The 21,349-nt window shown below is 36.8% G+C and overlaps 1 protein-coding gene across 2 annotated transcripts in view; it reads left to right on the top strand.

Moving 5' to 3' along the window:
• SNX7 (sorting nexin 7) overlaps positions 1-21,349 on the top strand; it is a 100,384-nt gene that overhangs the window by 29,346 nt on the left and 49,689 nt on the right. For both annotated transcript variants that reach the window (XM_046023469.1, XM_046024188.1), the window contains exons 3-7: positions 2,118-2,228; positions 2,556-2,720; positions 4,964-5,162; positions 9,614-9,813; positions 12,626-12,712. In XM_046023469.1, the coding sequence (XP_045879425.1) occupies positions 2,118-2,228; positions 2,556-2,720; positions 4,964-5,162; positions 9,614-9,813; positions 12,626-12,712 (762 nt within the window). The remainder of the gene's footprint in view (positions 1-2,117; positions 2,229-2,555; positions 2,721-4,963; positions 5,163-9,613; positions 9,814-12,625; positions 12,713-21,349) is intronic.

The following is a 21,349-nucleotide window of genomic DNA, read 5'->3' as shown; positions in this document are numbered from 1 at the left end:
ATTCATTTTCTCGCAAAAACAATTTTCTGTATCCTCAGAGCCTAGAGTAACTGCCCTTGACCAAAGGTCAGTGTTTGTTGAATGAGTGCGTTTTGGGGTATACATCACATGAGTCCATTAAGTCCTAAACTTCAAGTACCTAAGCTTTTAAGGTCAGATATGAAAAATTAAACACCATTTACGATATAGCTTCCATGGAAAACTGTATCCTATATTAGAAGCATTATTTGTGCTTCAGATTAACTTTTTGGAACACATGTTCTTTCTGAATTAGAGATCTGTCATCAAACCCTGTTATTCCTACAGTTGGGAAGCTTCTTTCTATATTCTAGTGGCCAAAATTGACCACTTTGGATAGAACAATGATTTGGTCCCTGCTGTTGGGAAATAAACCATGATCTGAGCCCAGCTGAGAATACTTGTTTTCCCTTCCATATCTTAGTCTTATAACTCTTTGGGAATAGAATAAATTCTTAAAGTAGCATGAAAGAACACACTGTACTAATCTTCTGTTTTCTTCTTCTGCTTTTGCAGTATGTTAGAAAACTCTCCTAAGTCAATGACTGAGTGATGGGGACAGAATCAACCAATTATTTGACTTGATTTTACATCTTCCTCTTGCCAGAATTTATGTCAGATTGTTCTATGTTTACTTAAAGTGTTGAAAATTCTTGAGGACATATAAAGCTCTTAACTGCCCAATTTTTGAGGATTTTAGTGTTGGTTATGCCAATTTATATTTTTAGGAATTGGTAGTGAACCTATACATATGTGCCGTGCACAAGAAGGTGTTCAATAAGTATTTTTTAATGAGTGACTATAAACCATGTTTTGTGTGTGTATATATGTATGCATATGTGTGTATTTGCATATATATGTACACATACCAACTCGTATATATGTTGTTAAACTGTGTTTCTACTACATTGAGTTTTCCTATTTTTACCATTTCCATAACTTGTACCCATAGTTAAGATTTCATAGTGTTTTGTGAACATTTATTTCCTTAGACTTCTGCATCTCATTTACCTCCACTTTTTCCCAAGGAAATGTTTTGATAAAATATATTGTATGATATTCTAAACATTCATTTTAAAGGAGTAAACTTTGGAAAGTTTAACTTTTGTGAACCTTATTTCATGACAATTAAGATTGCATCTATGACTTGAACTACTTAATTCTTCCATCGCATTCATCTATGTGGGTGACTGATATTTCTGGTGAGTGCGAAATATGCATGCAATGTGTTATTCCATCATCATGCCTCCAGGAAAATTTCAACCTTAATAATAATGTATATAATTTTTAATATGCAAAAAGTTTAGTTAATGTAATATTGGTGTGAGTGAGTGTGCATTAGATAATCATTTTTTATTTGGCTTGGGATTCATGCAGTGGAAGTGAGATTGATATTGTACCCACGTTCTTCTTGTCATATATGTTGGCACAGTTTTTTGGTTTGTTGAGAACAGATATTTTATTTGCTTAATTTTCAGGATTTTAGGCATATAACTCAAAATCCCTTGAGAAATGACAGGAGGATTTTCTTTTCACATCAAATCTTCATTAATAACATTTTTAAACAGTGGTAAAATCACTCTGTAAAATGTTAGAATTTTCATATACTAAAAGCAAATTTTACCAAAGCAATTCATTTGAGCAAATTCCAGGAAAACATTTTTTTTCTCAGTTATTATTTTCCAAATTACAAAAATAGAACTTTCCTCAAATTCTGAATTCTAATCATCTTGAGAAAAATATATTTGAAACCTAAATTCAGAACACACTTTCTTGTTAGCAAGAAAGTCATGCCAAATATAATCATAGTTAAAATCTTGTGGAAGGCAGATGGCTGCTGTAAGACAGATTTTTCAGTTTGGATTTTAAATTTGAGCATGATGTTTGCTTTCTTTCTGGAAATACTGGAAAGTTTGCTTTGTTTCATCTGCTACATGAATTGATGATTACAAAAAAAGTACAGGCTGACAAACACTGAATAATTAGAATTTGTTAATTTTTCTTAGAGACCCATTTATTTCAGAATGTCTAAAATAACATTAGGCAAATGTCTCCCGTCTTATATTGCGTGTGCTGTTATTTTCTCCTTCTTTGTTCAGACATCTCGTGGGGAATTTGACTCCAGTGAATTTGAAGTTAGGAGACGTTATCAAGATTTCCTTTGGTTGAAAGGAAAACTTGAAGAAGCACACCCCACTCTGATTATTCCTGTAAGTCTACATTTTTTTTTTCCCCATACGGTGGCTACCATTTTGTCTTGTGAATCATTAGAATGCCGAAAGCCTAATGTCAGACCTCTGAATTCACTGAAAGTCATTGATCTTAGAAACGTTTGCTCTTAAACATTCAATCTATGTACAGATTTGTTTTTCTAAACTGTTCTAAATATGTTAAGATTTTGCAGGTTTGGGTTCTGGCATTGTGAATCTTGGAATCATCATATGCTCGAATAGTCTTCCAGAAAGGAAGAGTATAGAATTCCTTATAATCCCATGCCACATAATGCTTAGATACGTCTTAAAAATTTTTTGCCTCAGCCATTGCCTGAGAAGTTTATCGTGAAAGGAATGGTGGAACGCTTTAATGATGACTTTATCGAGACACGCAGGAAGGCACTGCAGAAATTCCTGAACCGAATTGCTGATCATCCAACTTTAACATTTAATGAAGACTTCAAAGTGTTTCTTACTGCACAAGCTTGGGTAAAGAATTTTGATTTATACTCATATAATCCTTTTGTGTCTTTATGTATAGTAGGTTGTACGCTTCCTCTTGTTTACTTTTATAAATCAGGCAGCAGCATCCTTGAATTGAGATTGATTATCTCAGACATTAGAGAGATATCCTTCAGATTTAACCCTGTGTCAAATTTACATGTAAACATCACAGACATCTTCTATCTTCTCACATATACATATTCATATTTCTCTTGGTAGCTGATTATTTTAATGTCAGCGTGCTCCTTGCATATATAGCTAATACTGAACACATACAAATATGTTTCTTTTTTTTTTTTAAAGATTTTTTTTTTTTTTTTTTTTTATTTGACAGAGAGAGATCACAAGTAGGCAGAGAGGCAGGCAGAGAGAGAGGAGGAAGCAGGCTCCCCACGGAGCAGAGAGCCTGATGCGGGGCTCGATCCCAGGACCCTGAGATCATGACCTGAGCCGAAGGCAGCGGCTTAATCCACTGAGCCACCCAGGCGCCCCAATATGTTTCTTTTGTAACTGGTTAGGACTTTTCAACTTAGGCTAAAAGTCTTTATTAAGTGGTTAGATGGTTGGATGGATAGCCATATAGAAAATATGATTTTCTTATTTTTCTTTCAATTACCTAATGAAGGGGACTGTATCTATTTCTAATGCAGAAATTTATATATTCCTCTTTTTTCCTTTCACTTATGGAAATATAACTCACAAATAAGATTAATGGCTAGGGAAATTGGTCAATATTAAATGATTGCTGACCAATATTGAGTCTTATATCTCTCAGTTGTTGCCAGAATGATAGAGGCTAGAAGGTGGTTCGTCTCAGTCTTGACAGATAGTACTTATTTGGAAGCCATTTGAGACTTCTGTGAAATGAATTTGTGGCCTGACTCCAGAACCTTAGAAGCTGCTAGAAACAGTCTCTGTAGTCACCATTCACAGTAATAGCTTGCCAGTTGTGACTTGCGCCATCTCTGATAATGTTGACTCTATCGAGTGACGCTGTAGCACTCCTAAGAGATGTGTTACCTGGTCAAGGGTGGCATCTGTCATCATATGCATGGAAAATCGTACTGACTTGGAAGCAAACAGGTTTACTTTGTATGTATTCTTCTGTGTAAGACCTTCAGGAAAGAAAATCTGGATATAGATAATATATTATTCGACATTTGGATAAATAGCAGTATTTTCTATCTGTGGATTTGCTGTTCAGCATTATTATTTATAGATTTTAACCTTTTATTTTATCCCATATCTGTGTTTACAAGTGGTATAACCATCACGAGAATCCCTTCGTCTTCTTCCTGGTGTTCTTTTTTAATATGCTGTACTTCTGAAGGGTTACTTTTGTGTGGTGTCTCCTTTTATTGCTTTTCTTCTTTTCGCAAGTCTGTAGCCCTCCCTCCCAGATTAACTGTGAAACAGCTAGCTACATATATTTTAAAAATCTTTCTCTATAGCCCGCCAGATGGTAGAGAAAGTGTCACAGTTTACCCAACTTCAGTTGATTGAAGAGCTGTGGTCAGAGAGTATCTATTTACAAACTACTGTAGAACCATTACAAAGACAAAGCTAGTCTGTCCTTATCAGTGAAGCCTCTGGAGTCAGACTGAGCCTTGTCCAGCACTTAACCTGGATTTAAAGCAAGCTCCTTAACCGTCCTGTGCTTGTATATTCTTCTGTAAAATGAGGATAATAATAGAACCTACCTCATCGTGTTAGTGTGAGTTATAGATTTAAAAATGTGAGTATAGTGCCTGGAACATTCTAAGCTCTCAATACATGTTAGCTATGATTATAACCAAAGAATTAATGAAATTTCCATTTTGTTTTTCAGGGAGTAGTTTCGAGCTTAAGAAATCTTCTCTCAATTATTTTTCCATTAAATTCCTGTTATAAAATATAGATTGCATCTCCTATTGTCCCCTTATCTTCTCCAATATCTCTTTAAGCACAATTCCCTCTGTTAAACCTCGTTCTTTTAAAGATCCATGCTGAGAGGAAGCATGTACGCATGTTTTACTTGCATACTTTGAAAAGGAATATTATCAAGAAGACAGACTTAGAGGAAGAAGTGTACCCCAATAAAACTCAGCCGCTTCAAACTACATGAAAAAAAAAGTATATGAAACATTTTTATTCTCTGTTCTTCCAATGAGATTTCCTTTGGTTGGGAATATCGGAATATTTGCCTCACCACAGATATTTCATTTGTTTGTCTGTGTGTCTGTTTCTAGGAACTCTCTTCTCATAAGAAGCAAGGGCCTGGATTACTCAGCAGAATGGGGCAGACGGTCAGAGCTGTTGCACTGTCAATGAGAGGAGTGAAAAGCCGCCCGGAGGAATTCATGGAAATGAATAACTTTATTGAAATATTTAGCCAGAAAATAAATTTGATAGATAAAATATCTCACAGAATTTACAAGGAAGAAAGGGGTATGTAGCATCCCTGGGATGTGATCACAAAGTTGTTTAATTTCCAGTGGATCTTCCCATTTGCTGGTGTAGTAAAGCTATGTGATGTTAGCATTTCTTTTCGGTTCTCACTTAATATTTCCATCTCTCTGCTTACAGCCTTCATCTGTTCTTGCATGCCCTTTATTTTCTCCATTAGAGCCCTTCACATATTAATCATTGTTCATTAAATTCCTGGTCTGGTCTTTTCAAGGTCCTTGCCATGTCTGATTCTGATGCCTGTTCTGTCTCTTTAAATTATCTTTTTCACCTTTTACTATGCCTTGCCATTTTTTTTCTTTTTTTTTTTTTAAATTTAATTTATTTATTTGACACATACAGAGAGAAATCACAAGCAGGCAGAGAGGCAGGCAGAGAGAGGGGGAAGCAGTCTCCCGCCGAGCAGAGAGCCTGATGCGGGACTCGACCCCAGGATGCCGAGACCACGACCCGAGCCAAAGGCAGAGGCCCAACCCACTGAGCCACCCAGGCGCCCCATTTTTTTTTTTTTTTTCTTAATAGCCAGATATGACACTGGGTAAAAGGAATTACAGTAAATAGGCCTTTAGTAATGTGCTAAGGCATGGGGGAGGAGAGAGCTCCTGTTGTTTTAAATACAGAAGAGTTCTGTTGTTCTCACTGTAGAAAAGGATGTTATACTTGAGTGGTTCTATAGTTTTGTGATCAGGTCTCAGTCTTTTACAGAGCCTATGCCTCTGAACTGTGAATTTCACAAGAGTTTTTCAGTTTTTCCCTCCCTGCTTAGCTGGGACAGAACAGCCAGCATGGGCTGGAGTTGAGTATTTCCCTTTTTCTGGTTAAGAAATTTCCTCTGAGGGCAGGCCTCTGTTGAGAAGAATGGAGTGCTCTGGCTATTTCAAAAATGGTTCATTTTCCTCTACAAGGAGCAGGAGTAGTTTTTATTCAGTATCTGCTGTGGGGACCTAGTCATTTGGTTTGAGAATCTCTGGATTGATGGCTTGTATTTTTTTTTTATTTTCTGGGTCCCCCATTAAACAGTAAATTCCATCAGGACCAAAAAGGGAAAAGATTTATTTTATTTCTAGTATCTAGACAGTACTTAACACATACTAGGTGCTCAACTAAAACCTGTTCAATGATTGAAAAAAAATAGATGAATTAATATATCATTTGGTGGTAGGAGAATTTGATTCATCAAGAATCGATTGGTTATGGGACACCTGGGTGGCTCAGTGGGTTAAGGCCTCTGCCTTCGGCTCAGGTCATGATCTCAGGGTCCTGGGATCAAGCCCCACATCGGGCTCTCTGCTCCACGGGGAGCCTGCTTCCTCCTCTCTCTCTGCCTGCCTCTCTGCCTACTTGTGATCTCTGTCTGTCAAATAAAAAAAAATCAATTGGTTATTAAAAGAAATATAGAAAAAATTGTTTTAGCTGAATGTACATTTCACTTTATCTTTTTTTTTTTCTCCATGCATTGGTACTTGATGATGTCATTATGGTAACTAAATGTAGTTTAATAATTTGAGACTTTTTGCTCTGCCCTTGTTATTTACCATTTGTCTTTTTCTTTTTTCTTTTCTTCTTCTCTCTCTCTCTTTTTTTTTTAAATGTCAAGAGGCCAGTTGTTTTAACTGGGTTCTGTGATTCCGGTTCTGTTAAGTACATTCTTTTTTTTTTTTTTTTTTTTTTTTTTAAAGATTTTATTTATTTATTTGACAGCTAGAGATCACAAGTAGGGAGAGAGGCAGGCAGAGAGAGAGAGAGGAGGAAGCAGGCTCCCTGTCAAGCAGAGAGCCCGATGTGGGGCTCGATCCCAGGACCCTGGGATCATGACCTGAGCGAAAGGCAGAGGCTTTAACCCACTGAGCCACCCAGGTGCCCCTGTTAAGTACATTCTTGATGCATAGTTAAGTGGGATAGCAATTCAGAGAATCCCCTGGAAACTTATGGTGTAGGAATTTTGTAGATTATCAATGTGCTGTTCCACATTTGCTGCTGCAAGGGAATAGTTTTTGTTTTTGTTTTTGTTTTTTTTTTAAGGAAATAGTTTTAAGATCATTGGTATACCCTAAAGTTTGTGAGATGCTCAGAAGGAAAGCTGGATTTTAGGTGAACTTCATAAATATCAGTTCTCATTTTCAGGGAGTAATTGCCACTGGCCCAAACTTGAGGGATTTCTTAGTGTTTCCAATGTGAAGCCCACTTGTCAGATTTTATTCAAAGTGATGGATTGTTTTCATTTGTAGCCTTGGGAGCCTAAGCTATGTAGGACATTTCATTCATATTCAGATCATGAAAATTTGTGATCATAACTAGTGGTTTCTCTTTAAAAAAAAATTTTTTTTTATTCAAGTTTTGGAACGCCTGGATGGTTCAGTCTGTTAAGTGTCTACCTTTGGCTAAGGGTCCTGGGATAGAGCCTGGTCAGTCTCCCTACTCAGAGAGGAGTTTGCTTCTCCCTCGCCCTCTGCCCCACCCCTGCTTGTGCTCTCTCTCTCAAAGAAATAAATAAAATCTTAAAAGAAAATTTTTATTCACAATTTTCTTTGATCTGATTTTCTTTTGTGTTCCCCAGTTTATTTGCCATTTTGTATTGACCACATGCCATGCTGCTTCTCTGTGCTGGAGGCTGAAGGTGGAATGGGATGGTACCTGTCCTTGAGCTTAGAGTCTAGTTGGGGAAGCAGATATATTAATAGATATTACAGTGCAACTCATTAAGTGTTTGCTCACAAATGTGATCTGAGTGCTGTGTAAGCACAGTGTAGAATTTTAGAAAAGCTCTATATATAAACATAAATATTGCAAGGTTTAATGATACACACTGATGTATACAAAAATTGAGAAAAAGGGATAAAGGAGAACATTTTCCTTTGCTAGAAATATTAGTTTAGTATGACCGTTACTTAAAACAAAGGGTAGACTTAGATCAGTAGGGTGCAATTTGGAAAGGCTTAGTGGTCATGAAACTAATACCTTTATTCAGTGACAACTAATATTTCTACTGTTTTTATATTTTTTTAAAAATATTTTTCAGTTTACTTGATCATATAAACTTTTGATATTTTAATAGTTAAGAGTAATATGACATATTTCAACTAACCCTAATGAGTAGCAAGATGATAAAATATAGAGAATTTCATCATATGTAATAGATATTAGACAGAAAACTGCTCACTGCTTATACATTCTCTACCATAAAAAGCTATCAGTGAAAGATGATCGTATAAAGCAAAAATGTAAAAATACTCAGATTTTAAAATGAACTCCAAATTTTTGAGTTAATGGCTTGTCAAGTACCAAATAATCTTTTGTTGTTCATTCATTCTTTCACTAATATGAAAATATTTATTGGATATACTATGTTTCAGGCTCTGAGATAAAAGAAAATAATGAGACTCATCCCCTGTTTTAAGGAGCATATGGCCTAGGACCATATGATTTATGCAAGCAATTATAATAGAATGGGATTATACAAGCATAAAATTATGATAGGCGTTAATAGAAGTATAAAATTATGATTGGCTCATTGAGGACAAAGCATCTACAAATCTTTTGGAACAGAATCAGAAGGAATTTATTTGTGCTAGGATTTAAAGGATTAGAAGTAGTTTTTCAGAAGGTAGGAACGGCAAAGGGCAAGGCAAAGGGATATGTGTAATGTTTAAAGGAGGAGAAATCATGAGCTGTTCATGAATGAGCAGTTATTTTGGCCTGAATTAAAATATCTTTGGGAGAGAATCTCAAGAGTGGACTTGGGGAGGCCATGTAGGGACTGATCATAAAGGACTTTCCAATTCAGTCAGGAAGCCTCAGTGTTTATATATTATGACAAAAATTAAAAGAGGGAGAATGTTTAGAAGTCCCTTGCAGTTGTGTAGTTACAGATGCTGATGAGCTGATGACAGTGGAAGCAAGAATAGATGGGTAGGTGGAAGGATGGGTGGAGGGATGAATGGATGGATAGATAGATACTAAGAAATATTGGAATTGGTGATTGAGTAGCTCTGTGCAGGTATATGTATAGGATGATACCTGTATTTTTTGTTTAGATCACTGGAAACAATTACTTTAAGTAGGACATGTATTCAGGAGAAGGGGAGAAAAGACAAGTTTGTTTAGGTAATGTTGCCTGTGAGACACTGAGGTGTACTTTTTTTGGTGGACAGAGGTCCATGATAGGTAGTGGTGATCATGTAATTTATATTCCAAGCCAGGATACTTTCGGGAATGAAGAAGGATGCTGTTACTGATTACTCTTGGACAGCAGTCATTCAAGAACTGGCCTGAGTAGATTGGAATGACCTCTCCATTCAGTGAAAGATGATATCCATCTTTTTATCTTCATTTAGAAGAACATATGCACAATGAGAAAAAGGACTTGCTTACTGTCTTTAATATAGGGGTTTTTAAAATTTCTATCAATTGAAGAACTTACTTTTTGTTTTTAGAATATTCTGATGAAATGAGAGAATATGGCCCGATTCATACTCTGTGGTCGGCATCAGAAGAAGATCTGGTTGATACTCTCAAAGGGGTTGCCAGCTGCATTGACAAATGCTGTAAGGCCACTGAGAAACGGATGTCTGGACTCTCAGAGACCCTGCTTCCTGTCGTACATGAGTATGTGCTTTATAGTGAAATGTTAATGGTAAGAAGGTCTTGTTATAATTTTACCTTGGTCCCTGACCTGATTATAAGCGTTACAAAGGCAGTTTCTATTTCTGTTTTTTCACCACTATCCTTCTGTCTTAGCAAAATGCTTTGCATATACAGATACCCCATAAATATTTGTTCACTATGTGAGTGAATTGATGAGTAGAATATGTTAATAAAAAGCAGAATACTCAAAAGCAAGAATTACACATAGATTGTAAGATTACACATAGATTTGAAACATCCTCCGTCAAGATTTACATAGAGCATATGATTAGCTTTTCCAAGCTTTTAAATTTTTACCTTAAAATTTTTAGTGTTTTAGAAATATCTTTTCATGAAAGAATTGCTTACCTCCTTACAGGTACATTTGATTTAGCAATTTATTTATCATTATGTACAGAGTACTTGAGTGGATCTTGATGTTTGTTCTGTTTTCTGGATGCTTCTAAAAAGAAATCTTTCAAGTTAAAATGATTTTCTTTCACCAGTTGTAAAGGCTTTTCTTTCTCTTATATCAGAGTTTTGCATTTAACCTCCTCAATTCCAGTTAAGGTCTCCAGCTATCTGGGATTGAGCAATGCTATCTGCAGAGCTAATGTTTTTCATCCTGTATTATCCTCTGCTCACAGTACCTTGCACAACTGGTGACCTCAGGGTTCTGGTGTTTCAGTGTGGCCACGGGGGAAGGGAGTCTGCTTACATTCAGCTATATTCCATTCTTCTGCCATTTCTGATTGGAGCCATGTTTTCACATACTCTTGGTTTGGTGGTGGTGGTGGTGGTTGTTTTTAATTTCGCCTCTGTCTTAGTAAGAAAAGGTCTCTTTGCCTTTCAGCATAAGGTCTGCCTCGTTCGTGTTTATCACATTTAGGTCTTTCTTTAAGAGTACTAAATATTCTGTAGACATTTCAAGTTGCTGCTGTTACTTGCCTTTATTAAGGGTCTTCTATCAACAAACCCTTCTTGCTTCCCAGAAGCCTCTAATGTTTCACTGTGAAGGAGTCTCCTCCTTGTCTCCATCAATCTCCTTGGCTACATTTCATTGTTTTGCTTCATTACTGATATCCCCCTTGTGGGGCTCTTCAAAGAGATCTGATTTGTATAATTAAAAATAGTATATTCTTCTCCCTTAATTAGATGTGGTTTTCTCTTTATTATGTCAAGATGAAAATTATGTAATTTAAGTCATGTATCATTGTAGGTGTGGAATAATTATAATAGTAACCAGAAAGAATTATTTTATAGGTTCTCATTTGATTTTATTATTTTGCAGACTCCTAGGGTATAATTAGTAGCACTTACATTACAGTTCTGTTCTGTTTTGTATTGGAAGTTTTTCTTCAGTGTGAGTTAAAATAATGAAGTGCATGCCTTGACAAAATGATTAAATTTGTGTAAATTTACTATTTATCTTCTGAAGCAAACTCTTACTTAAACTATTTCTACCTATGTGAAGCCCAGTACTTCATATTTATGGAAACAGACCTTACCTAAATAAGACTAAATTGCAGTACATGTCATTTGGGTTAGAGAAAGGAAAAGGTTCCTGATAGTAATGGCAATGAAACATTGAAATAAATACAAAAGATATGTGATAATTAGCTGAATTTTCTATTGATTTCTTTGAAAATAGGAGAAACGTTCATCTCTTTTGAGTGTTTTAAGTAGTGTGATTCCACCAGGCACAAAACTAGACTGAGTAATTTTCAGGATGCTTTTTATCCTTAATGCCTCTCAGTTCCCAAATACAATAGCCATCTTGTCTGGCCTCCATTTAACTGCATTGTAGGTAGGTTCTTCCCTTCTTCTGAAAACCCCTGAAAGACCTGTGCCTCATTAAAACCCTTCTCTTGTATGTCCTGTGTTTCTACTCTTTCTGGTTGAGTTATTTTCTTACCTGGAGCTTGTTTTTATTTTTTCCTTAATCTGTTAAGGCCACTTGTGTTTATTATCACAATTTTATTATTTAAACTAATACTGTGAAAGCCAGTGAAAGATGAACACAAATAACATGTGTCCTTGGATCCATAATGCCTAAGTAGCATGTCTAGAAGAAAAGTGAGTCATTCAGGGAAAGACATTGTAAAAGACTGGCAAACATTAAATGTGAATTCTGCACCCAGATTTCTTCACAAAGGTGTCTTAAAGTGTAAGGACACCGAAACGTGACAAGATGGAAAACAAGATGGAACTCTTCTCAGTCAGAGAAGAGACTATGATTCCTCATCAAAAGCTTGGCTCATTGTTTAATATTGATATATTTTATGCTAAAGCAAAGTCTCAAAATGTGAGTGTATACTTCAGTTTTCTGATTCCCCACTATAATTACCTCTTTGATTTAACCATGCCTTTGGAATTGGTTAAGTGGGCTGCCAATTATTATAGACATTTTAGGTGACTGGCCCATCAGACGTCCCAGCCACTTCACACCATAGCATATACTCTCAGTGCTCTCACAGATTTTTTTAGTTTGATTATTCTTTTTGTTTTTTTGTTTGTCTGTGTTTGCTCTTTTTGAAGAACTGTATATGTCTAGAGTGTTCCTAAAATAGCTAACCCAGTAAGATGTGTATTGGGAAAGACGAATAAAAGATTTATGGGAAAAAAAAAAACAACTCTTAAATGCTTGCTTTCAGTTTAGCTTTTAGAGATTAAAAAAATTTTCTTTAAGTCATTGTATCCCCAAGTGACTGATGATTTGGGGGAAAAGATACTATTTATATTCCAAAGTGTATATTTTTTTATCATACAAATATTATTAAACCTAAGTGCAACCTGTTCCATCCTTGTGTTTTAATATGAAGGGTGTTATGAAAAGGAGAGACCAAATCCAAGCAGAACTGGATTCCAAAGTGGAAGCTTTGACATATAAAAAGGCAGATACTGATCTGGTAAGTTTTTAAATTTCTTCTTATTAATCATATAGAAGTTATTGGCTGAAATTTTTATTAGCAGTGTGGAATTCCATTGCATGCTTGTTTTTTAAGGATTCAGCAAATGATACTTAACTTTCTTCTAAAAATCTATTCTACATTGAGTACCCATTGAGTTGGCAAGCTAAACAGTGATGCTTTTCTGCTTTTCTGTCTTATATTGTCTCTTAAGATGAGTAAATTTTTTTTAATTAGAGTGTTAGAGGAAGGTATGGAAAATACCTAGCATTGTTCCAGAAGGTTAGTTGACAAATCCATTTTTTTGCGTGTTTTTATAAGGTGTTTGTACAAAATAAGTCAGCGTTCCTTTATACTTTTCCCTAGTTCTTGCAAAAACCTTTAGAGAGGAAGTGTCTTTAGTTTCAAGTTTCATCCTTTCCTTGCAGTAGATTTTTATGGAAAATTTAAAACATAAAAAGTGATATAACAAACTCGTATACACATCACTGGGCTTCATTAATTTCCAACATTTTGTCTGCCTTTCTTCCTCTGTCTCTTTCCTCGCCTCCTTTTTTCTGAAGTGTTCTCATGCTGATTTGACATTATAGTATCACCCCTAATATTTTACTATTTATATTTTATTGTCTTTGCATATCTTCAGAGTATCATTTTGAGCCTGGAATTACTATTCTCATTTTAAAATTGAAGAAGAGGCTTTGAAGGTGGAGTAACTCTCCCAAGTTCATATAGTTCTCAAAGCAGAAGTAGGCTCAGAGGTGTTGGTATTACTTGTCTTCTTCAGACTGTGCTGCCTCCCAGAGAGCAAGTATAAAAGTGGGAAAAATTGAGAATTGCTTTGGTTAACTTCTACTGAATTTTCTATGATCCTTTTTTAACATAAGGATTTTGTTTAGTATTGAGTACCATATTGAGTATGCTTATGGCAGGTGTGTGGGGAGTTCTTGAAACCCCCCATTAATACTAGTATCGTAGCCCCCATCCCATCCTGGCTTGGGGTCAGCCTCCCTCTTCTCAGCTTTACTGTCCTCTCTGACTTGAATCATCTAACAAGAGATATGATTTCATACTTACTTGTTTTCTTTGTAATCCTTCTCTCCCTCCCCACCTGTAATCTAAGCACCTGAAAGGCAGGAATTTTTTATTTGATTCCTGAACTGTTCTCAGCCCCTAAAACAGTGCTGGAAATGTGGTAGCCACTCAATAACTATTTAGTGAGTAAATGAATGAATGAAAATTGCACTGATTGCTCTGATTCACAAAAACATACTGAAGATTTAAAGCAAGAAGTCTCTGTAAATTCAGACTTTGTGTAGAATATTGAGACTTCACCAAGAAGTGACTATGAATTATCCTCATCTTCCTTAAACTATTTCTGTTTTCCAAACTCGAGTTCTTTCTCCTGGATGGCGAGCGAATGGGCAGTGGTGGACTGCTGTGGACAGAATAGGAGAATGGCATCTGAGAGAGAAAATAATGGGAAATGTAAAGCCAGTGGAACTAATGCTCAATGGGGAATCATTTTGCCATTACCTCAAGATGAGAAAAAAGAGGAAACCCAAGGTTAACCTTTTCTTCACAGTAAGGAGTGTGTGTGTGTGTGTGTAGATTTAAAGAGTCACTTGGAAAGAACAAAAGAGGGAGCACATGTACAGAAATTATAATTGTATCTTTTGAACTGTGAATTCTTTTTATTTGTTAAGTAATTTTTGAAGATATTGAAATTAGCAATAGATAAAATTTGCCCTTGACTAAATACTAGATAAAGTAGAGTATTTTAAAGTTTCAGGAGAATAGTCAAATGGCTTAAAAACCGAGCATCTGTTCAGAATGGTTTATATTCATATTTTAAAGTGAAAGGAAGAGTAATTGAGATTGTTCCAACCACAAAAATATAGGAAAAAATAGTTTGGGCCCAAATATGGCTAGGCTTTCCCAACTCAACTAAAAAAACACTTTTTTTTTTCATTTGACTTGCAAATATTTTGTCTTTTGCTCTATAAAAATTTCCTTGATATCTCATTATAACCTAATGATCCATCTGTATTTATGATTTCATTTTATGTGTATGTGTCATATCCACTATAAAGTATTTTTTACCTAGTTATCTGCTATGTTGTAAGATTGGAGAAATTTGAAACTTTAATTATCTGCATTATACTCTGTAAGATATTTTAAATTAAGATTTGAAGCAGACACATTTAACAGACGTTGCAAATGTGGTGTGGGTTTTTTTTTTTGTTTTTGGGTTTTTTTTTGGTTACCTATCAAAACAGATCCTTCCTAAAATGTATGGGGACTAATTTAATGATTTATGAATGGTACCATTTACATTTTCAAGCAGCTTATTTGTTTACAGACCTCACTTCCAAATCGCTATGTGTTATGACGGTATCTTTGGGAGAAACCTTCCAGGGTGACTCTCAAAATGAACCTGCCATGATTGGTCACAGAACAACCGGAGGGAAGTTGCTTAGAAATATGCAGGATAGGGTCACCATGGAAACGCGCCCTTGTGAGGTCCTTCTAAGGAGCCATCCTTTGCAGTCACCATGGCGACCCTGGCAGAGAACTGAATATAGCAATCTAGCCTGGTTGTTTACCATGGCAACTCAAGCAGGTCCACTTTGGAGACAGCCCTGGGGCCATTTCTATGGAGACCTGCCGGGGCTGCCTTTAGAGGCCCCATCAAAGTCCCCTTTGGGTGGGATGCTATATGCAAACCCAGCAATGCAACTCATAATGAAAAGGTCCGTGAAATGAAGCTTTACCAAGAAGGGCAAAAACTAGGAGTGTTATAATTATTGGGTAGAAATTAGCAGAGTTGTAACATTCCAGAGGTCCTTTTGGGCATATCATGTGATCGTTATGTGGGCTTCGTGGCAAATGAAAACAAGGTTCTGGACTTCTACCTTGCCTGTAATTTTGTAAACTCTGTAAATGGGCAATAATGGTATTATTGTTACTTTTTTCATCACACAAATATGTCTACAAAAATTATGTGTTTTCCTGCAAACTAAAACAGTGCTTTAGAGTGAATTCTTTGATTTATTATCTGGGTGGTTGTAAAGTGGCAGCTTCTTAGAGCTTGTGGTTTGTAGTTCTTATCTCATAACAATAAAGTCAGTCGTTTTAAAATGACCTAAACTCAGCAAAGACTTTCAGAATACCCATTTGAAGGTCAGTTCAGCTGTTTGTCTATTTAGAGTTTTGACATTTAGGCTTTGAAATTAGGGAGATATAGATCCAATCCCAGCTCATCTCATTAAGTCTGTGACCTGGGGCATGTTTCCTCACTTCTTCTTTTTTTTTTTTTTTTTTAAGATTTTATTTATTTATTTGACAGACAGAGATCACAGGTAGGCAGAGAGGCAGCTAGAGAGAGAGGAAGGGAAGCAGGCTCCCTGCTGAGCAGAGAGCCTAATGCGGGGGCTCTATCCCAGGACCCTGGGATCATGACCTGAGCCGAAGGCAGAGGCTTTAACCCACTGAGGCACCCAGGTGACCCATGTTTCCTCACTTCTTTTAGCCTTGTTTTATCATGTATAATTTGGGGGAAAATTATTAAAATCTTTCTAATAAATTTGTTTAAGGGTTAAATGATACAATGGAAGTGAGTTATTTGACTCCTAATAAGCACTCAGTAGTTGTTAGCTGCTGTTTTTTTGATGACTTTATAGAAGTAATATTTGAAATGTCTCATGTAAAATGACTTCAGTATCGTTCCTTGAAGAGCAGGGAGCATGTTGCATGTACAGTCAGTATTATGAAAAGTAGTAAAAGCTCAAAAAGCACGCTAAACTTAGAAAACTAGGTTGCTGTATAGAGAGCAGGTATAGGGGAGATGAGGAGATGCGTCTGTAAGGATAAGCCACAGTCAGATAGGAAGGGAGCCTTGTTGTCTGGCAGGATGAGGACTATGGACTTGATCCTTTGGGCAGCATGGATCGAGTGGGAGCCTGAACTGAAGAAGTAGTAGGGGAGAGAGGGGGGTAAATCTGAGAGAGTTGTAAATGGAATATAGAATCCACAGCAGTTAAAGAATGAAGGGAAGCCAGCGTTTCAAGTTGTTAGTGACTCTTTGCATCTCTAGTTTGCAGGGAGAGCAGATAATAAATGGCTTTAGAGAATGAACTATAGCATATAAAATGGAGGAGAAAATGAGAGATGTGCAACTTTATGTCATGTTAAGATGACCTTTAAGGTCGAGGTATTCAGTGAAACCTGCTGACAAATGTTGTTGAGGACCTACCATAAGAGAAACACTTGCAAGCAGTGGAGAGAGGACAGTCAAGAAAAGCAGACCCTCGGGGCACCTGGGTGGCGCAGTGGGTTAAGCCTCTGCCTTCAGCTCAGGTCATGATCTCAGGGTCCTGGGATTGAGCCCCGCATCGGGCTCTCTGCTCAGCGGGGAGCCTGCTTCCTCCTCTCTCTCTCTGCCTGCCTCTCTGCTTACTCGTGATCTCTCTCTGTCAAATAAATAAATCTTAAAAAAAAAAAAAAAAGCAGACCCTCATTCTAGTGGATGGAGACAAGAATAAACATTAATGAATTAAAATTTAAGTTGATTGTCCTATAATGATAAGTGTGGAGAAGAGGGAGTATTGGGGAGCAGTGAAGTTTAAAATTGGGGGTCAGGGAAGGTCTTACCAAGAAGGTGATTAAGTAAAACCTGAAAGGGGTGAGGTCTTGAGCTACATGAATATCTGGGAGAAGGGCATTTCAAGTAGCGTCAGTAAGTACAAAAGGCTAAACATGCCTGTGCAGTTCAGAAAAAACCTGGAGACTAGTGTCACTGGCATGGAATGAGCAAGTGGAAGAGTTACAGGAAATAAGGTCAGAGGCTCAGATCATGAGCTCTGGTCTCCAAGAAATCGGAAGAGAACAGTTGAACTGAGGAGTAACACCCATCAGACTTAAGTTATGAAACCATTACTGTGTCTGGGGAAGACAAGAGATGGTGTGTTTGTGCTGGTGCATGGGATAGGAAAACACCAGCTCTGGAGATTAGCTCTTACAGTCAAAGCTCGGACCAGGGTGAAAGTGGTGTGAAGTGGTCAGATTCCAAATTTTTGTGAAGGTAGAGCTGTTTGCTATTTGGACATCAATGGACTGTGAGTGGGCACGGATGACACCAAGGTTTTGGGCCTGAGCAACTGGAAGGTAAGAGTTGTTCTGAATTGAATTAGCAGATAGTATATAAAGCCATGAGATTTGCTGAGGTCACTAATAGATGAGAAAAAGAGAGGTCTCGGGACTTAATGGGACTGAGCCATGGCATATTCCCATATTAAAAACCAGAGAGGGATTAGCCGGTGAGGAGAAAGAAAGGAAATTTATATGCTTTGGCTGCTGGTAAATGATGGGACCAACACTATGAACTCAACAGATTTATTAAGGGTCATTCAACTTTTTAACCACTTCTCCATTATGAGGCATTTATTAAAAACAGCTTGATACAGAATAGTTAAATAGAGATAATAAAGTACTTCGAGAAAAATCGAGGGTTGTATTATGTGCCCCAATAAAGAGGATACTCAGTGAAATAGATACTGCTCCAAGTAAGAGAATTTCTGACTATGGAGATAGAAGTATAATAGTAACTGAGATTATGAGGAAAATTCAGATATTTGAAGGAATTGTGGTTTTTACAGTTTCGTTATTAAGTTTTCAGAGTCAGAGCTTCTGCTTATTCACTTCGCTGCTTAACTGCAAGATAAGTCAGGTTCATCTGTTGTGCTAAATAGTGCTGCATATCCATTTTATTTTTGTTTTTATTTTTGAATGGATGATTTATAGTTTTCCACTCAAAGCAGCATTCAGATATAAATGAATATGAATACATTTGACATTTAGCAATATGTGCATAGAGTCTGAGAGTTGGATCTAGATATAATGCCATAGCTGTTGAGCCGTGTATTTATGTGAGCAAAAAAAAAAATGCATTTTCATAAGATCATTATGATCCGGATTTGCATATAGCCACATTCAGTAGATGCAAACAGATACCAAATTTATTCAAGCTGGTCTTTGCTCTGTATGACTTGCTATTTTTGAACCAGTATTTTACTCTTGTCCTCAAAGAGTGGCTATTAATCTTCAAATGTTCTTAAAAGCGAACTAAATGATGCACAAAGCAAGACTGGCTTTCTTCTAAGCTTCTAGGAAATGATAGTATTGACATAACTTTTTTTTTTTTTTTTTTTTGTGGTGGGGAGGGGGCGGAGCTCCCTTCTACCTTTTCTCGGATATTTGTTGTCTTCCCTCTCTCCCCTGACCTTTTTACAGATTTATTCCTGTATGCCTCATTTCTTAGTATCGGTTTTCCTCTCTCTGCTTTTTTGTCCATTTGCATCTTTGTGTGTGTCTCTCACATATACACAGGTACACACATGTACATGTACCACACTCATCCAGTGGGGAAGGACATGACACTTCCAGTGGAAGGAAAAGGGACTTTTTCTTGCATATTTCCTTTTATCCATTTATTCTAGAAGGCATCCCCAGCAGACTTTTCCTTGTTTTTCACAAACCAGAGTTGTGAAAAGTCCATGATTGAGACAGTTACTTCGAGTGGGAATGTGGCCATCAGAATTGACTTAGATAAGCCAACAATATGCTCCGTGATACACATGCCAGAAGAAAACCAGGGCTCTTTCAGGTAGTAAGAACGGGAGTGGAGAATGGATTCTGGGTGGACAACTGATAGACATGTGCCACAGATACACAGTGTAGCACGTATTGGAGTAGTATATACCACAGCTGAGTGAGAGTTAGGGACGGCAGAATGGCCCTCAGCAGCTTCTCCTCCCAGAACAGAGTCCCTGGCAGTGCCCAGAATTCCTCTCCCTCTATACCTTCATTGGCAGGCCTCTCATTCAAGGCATCATTGATTTGAGTTGGGGGGGGGGGACATGTACTCCTATTTATATAATCTTATAACGGAGGCTAGTGGATATTTCAGTCAATGGTAAACGTCATGTCTACCCTATGAGTAAGAGTCTGTTGAGTCTGGGATCTCCATCTGAAATTATACCATATTACTTTCCCCCTCTAACATTTATTTTTATGCTCCTGGCACTTCTAAGTAGAGCCGTTCCTGCAAAGTATTTCATACAAGGTCTCAAACCCAACTGCACAGCTGCATGTAATTTCAAGCACAGTACTGTTCTCCTTTGTAATTTTAGGCAAGTTACTTACATCCTCCTTTAATTTCCTCAACTGTAACAGTTGTGGGGAGTATCTTCCCCAGAGTGTCGTTGAATCAACATCCGAAAACTCTTAGTCCAGTGCCTAACTAGTGTTAGACTGTAAATATGTTTATGAGCAATATTAGAAGAATTTTCTTTGAAATATGTATTGGATGTTTCATTATTCTGGAGCAGAGATCAAATATGGCTATAGTTTCACTTCCTGGACTTCACAGTGTCAAAAAATATGTATTTTTTAAAAAGAGGCAGCAGTTAGCTTGGGTTGAAAAGTGACCATTCCCAGTGACCTCACCTAGTCGCTCTAGGTAATTGACTAGATATTTTAAAATGTATCTGAATTAGTACAACCAAAAAATTGTGTTTTGGACTGCATAGGGTTATTTTAACTAAACTGTACTTGGTATTGTGCCATTGATTTATAATGAAGGACATTTTAAGAAGGAGAACCATAAATCCCTTTATGAGAAGCATCAACATCACTGACTACATTTTATTTTTCATTTATGAGGACTCTTGAGAAAAGTTTCATTTATGTCTCAGCATCAGCAATAGGATCTAATTTCTCCTGAGCCATTAGCTTTTTTTTCAGTATATACACAACAGGTTTTATGCCTGATCCTATCACACCCTTTACATCACTTACTACGCTATTAAGAACCCAATTCAGATCCAGTTCTATGTGGCAAATAAGTGTGCCTTTTGTGTGTCACCCTCACCCCTGGCTTTAACCATGCTTTTTCCCCACTCTTATTTTCCCTTTGCACTAGTGCCTTTATCTACTTATGGGCTTTAAGCCAGCCGAAGAGTATAACTTTTGAGGCCATCTCAAATCTAATACGGAACAAGTGAGAAACAGCAATAAAAAGAATTAAAGTATTTCAAATCAACTGAAAGATCAACACATTTTTTTATAATATATTTGTGACAAGAAGCATGTTTTAGTCAATTTTTTTTGGAACCCACAAACACTAGCACGTCTGTTGAACGCTTGCTGGCTCATGTTAACTTTTACCAAGAAAATTAGTCAGGAGATATTTGAAGGTGAAGTGAAAAACTTGGATTACTTCCAGAAATTTTTACTATGGAATTTTCTTAGGGAATGTATTACATTTTAATGTTCACTGTTTTGAAAAAAAGAACACATAAACCTACAGTCTTGATGAATAAGGCTTGTGTATATTTGTGGTGGGTGAGGGTAGAAGGAAGCAGGAGACAATGGAAGACTGTAAAAAAACAGAGGCAGTGTAACATTGTGGTAGATGATTTTCTAAAGGAAGATTGTTAGCTCCCTGTCTTTCTCTAGGAATGTCCCCCCCCCCCCCCCACTGTCTTAACTAAAACAGAAAAAGGAACAAATTGATAAGTGAAAGAAGTGGTTTAACATTCTAGCCATTTCTTCTTGGGATTTAAGAAATTCTACTTACGG

The sequence above is a fragment of the Meles meles genome, chromosome 1 (assembly GCF_922984935.1).
Source record: "Meles meles chromosome 1, mMelMel3.1 paternal haplotype, whole genome shotgun sequence".
NCBI classification, from domain to species: Eukaryota; Metazoa; Chordata; class Mammalia; order Carnivora; family Mustelidae; genus Meles; species Meles meles.
This window is presented reverse-complemented; position numbering and strand designations above follow the sequence as displayed.